This window comes from Oncorhynchus nerka, linkage group LG4 (assembly GCF_034236695.1).
Source record: "Oncorhynchus nerka isolate Pitt River linkage group LG4, Oner_Uvic_2.0, whole genome shotgun sequence".
NCBI classification, from domain to species: Eukaryota; Metazoa; Chordata; class Actinopteri; order Salmoniformes; family Salmonidae; genus Oncorhynchus; species Oncorhynchus nerka.
Genome location: NC_088399.1, coordinates 17,071,513 through 17,082,090, shown reverse-complemented (window position 1 = coordinate 17,082,090; position 10,578 = coordinate 17,071,513). Strand labels below are relative to the sequence as shown.

At 43.6% G+C, this 10,578-nt stretch overlaps 1 protein-coding gene across 1 annotated transcript in view; it reads right to left on the bottom strand.

Annotated features, from left to right (window-relative positions):
• Positions 1-6,071: 6,071 nt before the first annotated feature.
• eeig1b (estrogen-induced osteoclastogenesis regulator 1b) overlaps positions 6,072-10,578 on the bottom strand; it is a 77,084-nt gene continuing 72,577 nt past the window's right edge. The window contains exons 11-12 of the mRNA XM_029648154.2: positions 10,470-10,539; positions 6,072-10,352 (exon numbers count right to left, since the gene is read on the bottom strand). Coding sequence (XP_029504014.1) covers positions 10,307-10,352; positions 10,470-10,539 — 116 coding nt within the window. The 3' untranslated portion in view covers positions 6,072-10,306. The remainder of the gene's footprint in view (positions 10,353-10,469; positions 10,540-10,578) is intronic.

The window sequence follows — 10,578 nt, the reverse complement described above, 5'->3', positions numbered from 1 at the left end:
CCTTGCTTGAAACCTCAAAGTTGTAACTTTACATAAATTCTCTCCACATCAATAGATTTACACAAATATTAACTAATTAGCTGACAATGACAATGTTTTTCGAGAACCAGTTACGGTAAAATAACATCTTATTTCTATGTAATATTGACCCATTATTCCATACAATCATTTATGAGGTGAAAGTTGTGTTTATACAGCAAAGGCCAGCACATTAAAGCCTGCTTGTGAAAAGCCGCCAATTTCACAGGAAGTTTACCCACAATATAGGGACATTGTAGTAAAAAATTAAGCCCTCAGAGCTTCTGAAACAAAATGAGGTATAATATCCCAGAAACTACGAGGATTTTTTAAAGTGCCTTTTAACCCAGTTGACTTTTGAGATCTGATTAAAGAGATTGAAGTCTAAGACATTTAGACCGCCATCACAAACCCTGTTGATGATAACATCTATTTTTATCATGTGGCTTGTTTTTCCATATGAAGTTGTACAATGGCCTAAGGTACAACAAGTGGATTTGTGAGTCAATCGATAGCCCCTCAGCTTAGGATAAAATCCCTCCCTAACCATGAGGATAATTTATTTTTGATAGATTTGTAGATTCAGTTACAGGATTCAAATTAAGATCATTCAGAGCCTTAACATTTTTGGTGATCTTTACACTGAGGTAGGTTACAGTATATTTTTCAGAGATGTTACAATCTGCTGGATTGACAGCTCCTTTCAGAACAAACATCTCACATTTGGAAAGATTTAATAGCAAACCTGAGATTTTGGAGAACTGCTTCACAATATCCAATGCTAATCTAGTTTGTGACACATTTTTCCAAAAATGTGAGGTGTCATCCACCAGTTGGGATATCTTGATCTCTGGCCTGGAATGTAATGCCTTCAAATTGACTTTGATAAACTAAGGAGCATAAGATTTGAGCTACTAACAAAAATATAAGGTGGAATTGGACAACCTTGTCGTATTCCTTTGTAAATGTTAAACCTTGTGGATATTCCATGAGAGTTTGATTCAGCTATTGCCACCATTATACAGAGTTCTAATAGCATCATCAACAAAAAACTAGCAAACTTCAAATGCGTAAGACAATCAAAGATAAAATTGTGACTTAAGGTATCAAACGCTTTCTGAAAATCCAGAAGATAACAGAGAAGTCATCCAATAGATCACAATACTCAACCAAATCTAACACCAGCCTCAGATTAGATGTATTGTGCCCTTTCATAACTTTGATTGACATTCATCAACCAGATCATTCAAGCACGTCTTTAACCTTTCCGCAAAGATTGAGGCTATAATTTTCTAGTCGTTATTTAGGTGTGATTGGATGGCAATTATCAATAATGAAGAGATCCTTGTTTGGTTTAGGTATAAGAGTAATAACCCCTTCCTTCAGAGAGGCAGGTAGTTCTCCCTTCTTTATAGCCTGCTTAAAGGTTTCAAGTAAACATGTTGCTTTTTCTTCAGAGGTTTATCTATCACAACCTGTAAATTAGTTATTTTTTTATTAAGCAACTGTCACGGTCGTCCTCCTCTTCATCTGAAGAGGAGAGGCGAGAAGGATCGGAGGACCAAAATGCAGCGTGATATGTGTTCATGTTGAATGTTTAATTAAAGAAAGAACTGAACACTGAAACACTATACAAAAACAGTAAACAAAATAACAACCGTGAAGCTAATGCGAGCTGCGCTGAAACAAGCCATCAAACATAGACAATCACCCACCAACAAACAGTGCAACCCAGGCTACCTAAGTATGATTCTCAATCAGAGACAACTAATGACACCTGCCTCTGATTGAGAACCATACTAGGCCAAAACATAGAAATACCCAAATCATAGAAAAACAAACAGACTGCCCACCCAACTCACGCCCTGACCATACTAAATAAATACAAAACAAAGGAAATAAAGGTCAGAACGTGACAGTACCCCCCCCAAAGGTGCGGACTCCGGCCGCAAAACCTTCACCTATAGGGGAGGGTCTGGGTGGGCGTCTGTCCGCGGTGGCGGCTCTGGCGCGGGACGCGGACCCCACTTCACCATAGTCTTAGTCCGCCTTATTGTCCGCCTCCGTGGCTTTCTAACCATGGCCACCCTTCTCAATGACCCCACTGGACAGAGGGGCGGAAGCTCTGGACAGAGGGGCGGGGGCTCTGGACAGAGGGGCGGGGGCTCTGGACAGAGGGGCTGGGGGGCTCTGGACAGAGGGGCGGGGGCTCTGGACAGAGGGGCGGGGCTCTGGACAGAGGGGCAGGGGCTCTGGACAGAGGGGCGCTCTGGCTGAGGGGCTGAGGGGCTCTGGACAGCAGCGCCGGACAGGCTGAGGAGACTCCGGCAGCAGCGCCGGACAGGCGGAGACTCCGGCAGCAGCGCCCGGACAGGCGGGAGACTCCGGCAGCAGCGCCGGACAGGCGGGGAGACGCCCGGACGGCAGCAGCGCCGGACAGGCGGGAGACTCCGGCAGCAGCGCCGGACAGGCGGGAGACTCCGGCAGCAGCGCCGGACAGGCGGGAGACTCCGGACAGGCAGACTCCGGCACAGCGCCGGACAGGCGGGAGACTCCGGCAGCAGCGCCGGACAGGCGGGAGACTCCGGCAGCAGCGCCGGACAGGCGGGACCACCTGCAGGGAGGAGACAGAGAGACAGCCTGGTGCGTGGGGCTGCCACAGGAACCACCAGGCTGGGGAGACCTTCAGGAGGCTTGGTGTTAGGAGGCACCTGAAGGACCGGGCTGTGGGGGAGCACTGGAGCGCAACCTTGGCACCACTTCCCCAGGCTGGACAACTACTCTAGCCCGGACCCTCCACAGTGCAGGCACAGGTTGAACCGGGCTGTGGGTAAGCACGGGAGATCTGGTGCTTACTACACGCACCTCTCCCTTAGGCTCCACTCCCACATTTGCCCGGCACGAGCGGAGCGCAGGCAGAGGACGCACTGCACCCTCCCAGCGCCCCGGAGACACAGTACGCAGAGCCGGCGCAGGATACCCTGGACCAAAACTGCGCACCGGCGACCAGACGCGCTGAGCAGGAACCATACGCCCTGGCTCAATGCCCACACTCGCATGGCACTCTCGGGGGGCTGCCCTATAGCGCACCGGGCTATGGGCACGTACTGGCGACACAGTGCGCTTAACCGCATAACACAGTGCCTGACCAGTAATGCGCTGCTTATAATAAGCACGAGGAGTGAGCTCAGGTCTGCTACCTGGCTTAGTACCACACCTCGTCTGCCCTGCCCCCCCCAAAGACAATTTGGGGCTGCCTCTCGTACCTGTCGCACTGCCGTGCTGCCTCCTCATATCGCCGCCGCTCAGCTTTCGCTGCCTCCAGCTCTGCTTTGGGGTGGCGATATTCCCCAGCCTGTGCCCAGGGTCCCTCTCCGTTCAGTATCTCCTCCCATGTCCAGGAGTCCTGTGATGCTGGCCGCTGTTGCTGCTGCTGCTGTTGTCGCTGTCTTTTACCACGCCGCTTGGTCCTTGGTTGGTGGGTGATTCCGTCACGGTCGTCCTCCTCTTCATCTGAAGAGGAGAGGCGAGAAGGATCGGAGGACCAAAATGCAACGTGATATGTGTTCATGTTGAATGTTTAATTAAAGAAAGAACTGAACACTGAAACACTATACAAAAACAGTAAACAAAATAACAACCGTGAAGCTAATGCGAGCTGCGCTGAAACAAGCCATCAACATAGACAATCACCCACCAACAAACAGTGCAACCCAGGCTACCTAAGTATGATTCTCAATCAGAGACAACTAATGACACCTGCCTCTGATTGAGAACCATACTAGGCCGAAACATAGAAATACCCAAATCATAGAAAAACAAACATAGACTGCCCACCCAACTCACGCCCTGACCATACTAAATAAATACAAAACAAAGGAAATAAAGGTCAGAACGTGACAGCAACCCCATATTGGATGTCCATAATGGATAAATCTTGACAACAAGACCGACTGAACTCTTCCCTAATCGAGTTAACATTCTCTATAGAATCAAGGAGATCATTAGTCACTCAAACTGTTATCTAAGGAGTAAAGATTCTCATGAAACTTGTTGGTAAAGTCTGATAACAACTCTCTATCCTCAGAGGTTACCCCATTAATCTTAAGATTCCGAAGTGTGTTGAGTTCCCCTCTCCTCTTTCCAAATTAAAAAAGTATCTATAAATATAAATGCAATTTCGCCTTTCAATATAACATTGCATTTTCAAATTGGCATCGATTTAACCAGCCATAGTAGAGCAATACCATGCCACCTAAACATTAACACTTTACATTTGAGTTGTTTAGCAGACGCTCTTATCCAGAGCGACTTATAGTTAGTGCATTCATATAAAGATAGCTAGGTATGTGTTTCCTCCGACACATTGGTGTGGCTGGCTTCCGGGTTAAGCAGGCATTGTGTCAAGAAGCAGTGCGGCTTGGTTGTGTTTTGGAGGACGCATGGCTCTCGACCTTCGCCTCTCCTGATTCCGTACGGGAGTTGCAGCGATGAGACAAGACTGTAACTATCAATTGGATACCATGAAATTTACGAGAAAAAGGAGTCAAAAAATAAAAAATTGCTAGGTGGGACAACCCACATATCACAGTCATGGTAAGTACATTTTTCCTCAACGTAGCTCTCAGGAAATTGAGCAAGTAAGAAGGAAAAGAGTCAAGTGCAAGTGTTAGTTCACAAAATAAAAACGTTCTGCTTAAAAAAAATGGGGGTGGGGTGAGGAGGGGGTGCGGGGGGGGGTTCCTGTGGGATTATTTAAGATACTCTTTGAAGAAGTAGGGTTTCAGATGTTTTTAGAAGATGGGCTGGGACTCTGCTGTCCTATCTTAAGGGGGAACTGATTCCACCATTGTGGTGCCAGGACAACGAAGCGCTTTGACTGGGCTGAGTGGGAGCTGTCCTTCCATAGGGGTGGGAGGGCCAAGTGGTAGCAGGACAGAGTACTCAGTTTGGGGTGTAGGGTTTGAACATAGCATGAAGGTAATGAGGGGAAGCTGCTCTTGCTGCTCCATAGGCAAGTACCATGGTCTTGTAGTGGATGCAAGCTTTGACTGGAAGCCAGTGGAGTGTGCGGAGGAGCGAGATGACATGGGAGAACTTGGAAAGGCTGAACACCAGGTGGGCTGCAACGTTCTCGATAAATTGCATGGGTTTGATGGCACAAGCGAAGAGCCCAGCCAACAGTGAGTTGTCGTAACCCAGATGGGCAATTACAAGTGCATGGATTAGGACCTGCGCCGCTTCCTGTGTGAGGTAGGGCCGTACTCTACAGATGTTGTAGAGTATGTATCTGCATGAGCAAGTCACGGCTTTAATGTTTGCAGAGAACGACAGGGTCCAGGTTCACACCAAGGTTATTTGCACTCTGGGAGGGGACACCGTGAAGTCAACCGTGATGGAGAGGTCTTAGAGCGGGAAGGTCTTCCCCAGGAGGAAGAGCAGCTCCGTCTTGCCGAGGTTGAGCTTGAGGTGGTGGGCCGACATCCAAGTGGAGATATCTGTCAGGCACGCAGAGATGCGTGTCGCCACCTGGGTGTCAGAAGGGGGGATAGGAGACACCATGTGAGAATATATTTCGGAGCCAAGTGACTTGGTGTTTAGAGAGAAGAGGAGAGGACCTAGAACCTAGCCCTGGGGGGCACCAGTAGTGAGAATATGTGGAGGATTATGGAGGAAGGAGAAGGTGGAAAAGAGACTCCTAGGGTTAGAGGGAGAAGCTTGAAATTTAGAGCGATAGAAAGTGTCTTTAGCAGAAAATACAGAGGAGGGAGTGAAAGGATTATAGGTCCTCCGGAAGCTTAGTTGAAATTACTATTGCAACATGTTCCTTGGTAAATGTGAATGATAGTGGTACCAGCTAGATGATTCATTGCTTAATCACATGTAAGTGATTGTTGTGTCTTGGAGATACTGTATACTTGTAACTCAGACATAATTCCACTACAAGATGGAGTCAAAGTAACAGCATGATCATTATGGAGTTACTGTATGGCCTCCTATATGAAATTGAGAGGTACATTGTATTATGAATGTGTAATAAATCAGCCAACAAGTTTTTTTAGATACCCAACAACAGCTTTATTTCCCCAAAATATGACATTTAAATTGTTCAAATAGACATTTACCATCTTGAATAGGAAACATTACAATGTGTGTACAGATATAGTTCCAATTCATCATGTCACAGTGTCCCTCCACATGTGAGTTGAATGTGATAGAATAAATGCATTTTAGGAGAAAAAAAAAGATGAAAACTTTGGAGCAATACCTGTGTGTGTGTTTACAATAAATGTCTAAATAATTCTGGAAAATCAGAAAAATAGTCATTTCAATAGTCGTCTATTGATATAAATTCATTAACTGTTGACTTTTTTAATCATATACATCTCTTATTATTAATATTATAATTCTTAAAGTCATGAGTTTGGGTGGACCTCTCGGAGAGTCTTGGACTCGTGTGCATAGTTTTAAAATCCCTTTACAAAGATGAACAAAAATAAAAGAAATAGAGGATAAATAATTGAAATAGATCAAATGTTATGTCAAGTTAGTAGTCCAGACCTAAGTGCTGTTATCATGAATATCATACCAGCCAAGGTTCAGACAGAGAAATGGTATATCTGGTCCCCATTAAATTCTGGTTCCCCTACCTACTGAGCTGATTAGCCTTAGGAAAGGTCCATGTGAGTTTGCAAATGATGATATTCAAAGAAATTATTGATTTTAAATATCTGATTGAACAATGAAAGTGATTTACAGTACTCGGTCTTTCAGAGAGCAATCTGTCTTGACTGCCATCCTCTTACCTACCAAGTTCTTCAACCCACAAAATGTAGGTGATATAGTGGCTGAAAAGCGATGACAAATATCTGATGATGTGTTGCATCAAAGAAACCTCACCCTCCATAGTGATGTGTTGATTAATTCATATTTCAAATATGCAGCAGAAAATCCTTAGCGCTCCATTCATGACAGCAGAACCTCATGTTAACATATTGGTTCAAATCGTTTGTTAGAAAAATCACAGGTTACAAATAGTCAAGAATGTACGAAAACAGAACCCAAACAATTTAAGAAATATACAATGAGCCCTCTTGTAAAAAATAAAAACAGTAGCAGGGGAATCAGAAATAACCAATTATTACAACTCTTTAGTGTATAATTTTTTTTTTGTATACTTGATTTTTCAATGTTTCAAAGTAGAGCACAGGTACAGGTTTACCAATACATCTCTGCTGCATAGAACAAATAAACCAGCCAGCTGGTAAAAGTTCAAACAAGTCAAATATGAATCAAGTGTTTGCCATTATAACCATTACCATGAATAAAATGCTTGGGACTACACTACTACGAGATAGACAGTGTAACAGTGTAATGAAAGAAATCAATTGGTTTCGTTGTAAAAGAAGCTCACGCTAAAATACAGATTCACTGTGTTACAGAGGGCTTGTATAATCAAAGTTGATGAAATAGAGTTGAATGGTCCTTATCAGCTTGACACATACACATAATGCTAAGAAAACCTGTCAACATTTCCCCATGCATGTGTATGCACGTCAGTGAAGTTAAAGTTTATGCATTCATTGTTTCTTTTTTTTCACGTACAGTATGCACACAGCATCTACAATGACAATGATGCAAAGTGGAGAGTGAAATACACACAAAAAAGCACATTGCAACAGCACACACAGCCCAATTGTATTTTTAAAGGGCCAGTCAGGAGACATTTTTCTCTGCGCCTCTGAATGTCAACTCTCAGTATGCTGTGAATGTCTGTGTCCCAAATATCACTGTATTCTCTATACAGGGCTATGTTCAAAAGTAGTTCACTATGTAGGGAATAAGGTGCCATTTGGGACACCTTATGTCTGTTGTAAAAAACAACATCCTTGTTAGGAAGCTATGTTGAAGCTACAGGTGTGTAGATGAAAGCCTATATTGCACTTTTCCTTTAAAATACATTTCAAATGAACAGACTAAGGGCGATAAGACAGGCTAAGGCGTGAGCATTAGGTCCATTTTCCTGCTGAGGGCTTTCAGATCAACTGAAACGTTACTCAGGGGTCAAGAACCGTGAGACAGGTGAGTGGCAAGCTCTTCAACTTGAACACGCACAGACACACACACAGACACACACACAGACACACGCACAGACACACGCACACACACACACGCACAGACACACACACAGACACACACACACACACAGACACACACATAGACACACACATAGACACACACACAGACAATGCACAGAAGTACACACACACACACACACACACACACACATGGACATTTCCTCTTTTCCACTCCCTCCCTAAAAAAGATATGCGCAGGCACAAACACACATACAAGAGGCCATTGTCATATGGGGATGAGAGGGGAGTTTCTACTCAAAATCCTCCATTGTTGGCTCTGACTACACCATACCCACAATGCAATGTTCTTCTAACGGGATCAAAATCCGGGGGCGACAGAAATAAAATTACATTTCTCCCCTGCAAATAGAATAGCTTGTTCAATTAAATGAAGATGACCAGATACCACTGTCAGTTTTATCATTAGAGCCCTTATTCAATTGTCAGTTCATTACGCTTGATAACGACTGGTGATATTGAGGCTTAGTGGAAGGGCAACAGTTGGACAGTTCTAGCCAAGCCCACATAGAAGGTATTTCACAAAGAAGGATTACTAAGTTAGCCAGCCATCTTTAGTAACCCACTTCAGTAACCAAACAATTTAAGGGCCCCCACTCAATCAAAATCAGTGACCTGGCTTGCATTGAGAAAGCATATTTGAAATAATATGCAGTCGAGTTTCCTTTTGAGTCTCACTGTAAGCATTGATTTGTTGAGAACACAAATACAAAAGGGCTTTCTTGCAGATCAAAAGATTATTTTTTTTCTCCCAGAAACCTAGTAACTTAATTCTTTGACAACTCCAGTCCTTGACAACATGGAGGGATGTCATGGGCATGGTAACACAAAATAATTGGGTCTGACATACAGGACAAATGAGCGACAGTCAAGGGACAAAACTACTGAAACAGACAGACAGACAGACAGACAGACAGACAGACAGACAGACAGACAGACAACAAAGACAGAAATGTCCCCCTCTGATTTTCCAACTTTTCCACTTACGGTATAGTCACCAAGCCAGCTGGTGAGCTTGAGGATAGTGTCCCACGTTACGGATGTAAAGAAGACTATGTACAAGATCCAGGAGAGGAGAGGATCAAGGGCTTAGACTACAGTAATCGATTACCCATCCTGCCTGCATTTACCTAGACTCCAGTACTTGATTACCAATCCTGCCTGCATTTATCTAGACTACAGTAATCGATTACCAATCCTTCCTGCATTTACCTAGACTAGAGTAATCGATTACCAATCCTTCCTGCATTTACCTATACCACAGTAATTGATTACCAATCCTACCTGCATTTACCTAGACTAGAGTAATGGATGAATCATTGACCATGCCGTATGTACAGTTGCATATGGCCAGCCATATGTGCACACGTTTCTCTTTCTGAGGTCCGTATTTCAACATGATCTTTGATCATATTATATATAAGCCTATATTCTAAAACATTTTGTCATTTATAATATATTCTATAATGTATATATAATTTTATTCTATAACATGGGTTCTTTGGGCTATACCGTAATTTTGACCCCAGGTCTGGTACGGTTTCTGAAATCGGGGGATTGCAAGGGGTCATCAAATATAGAACATTTCACATTGAAAACCACCCATTCAAGCCTAGTTCAAATGGCCTGTTCAATTTCTCTATTTAGTAGTTTGTAACCAAGTCTTTCTTTGATAAAGTAATCTCCCCTCATTTGAATTTATATTTGTTATTTGAATAACTAAATGTATCCCCAACCATTACCATACACAAACATTGTTCAAAAATTATACAAACAGGGTAAATCATAACATTCCAACTTTTTGAGGCAGCCACATTTGCCTCTAACGCAACCTGTGTGGCAAGCTTTTTCCTGATTTTCAGTGTTTCACTACAACTCCCACGGTGCAATGGTTTCCCATTTCTCTCTCTATCAAGTAGTTGGCATACTTTACACCTATGGTCCCCCAGATGAAAGCATGAATATAAAAACTTTTCTACATGAATGGATTATTCATAAATTACACCTCCCACCACCATCACCGTAAATATCTCATTAAAGGGTTACATATGTTGTTTAGTGGTGTTTGTTGAAGTGGTGTAACTCAAAAGACAGGGGTATGTGCATTTGTGTGAACACATACACACTCATCGCTAGTGGCTCTCGATCACCACTGGCTCAAAGACGCCAGCAGTCACCCTACAGCAAACACAGAAGAAGAGGAAGGGATTCATTCATTTATTTCACTACCATCATAAATGATCTTTTTGATCATGTAATAACATACTGTACACAGACATTCTGGCACAAACTCACTTGTTCCCCAGTTGTAACCCACTTAGGGCTGTAGTCCCATCTTTGCTGACAAACAATCTGAGGTTGCTGTCTGTGTATGGAAGCAAGAATTAAAGCAAAAAAAGAGAGG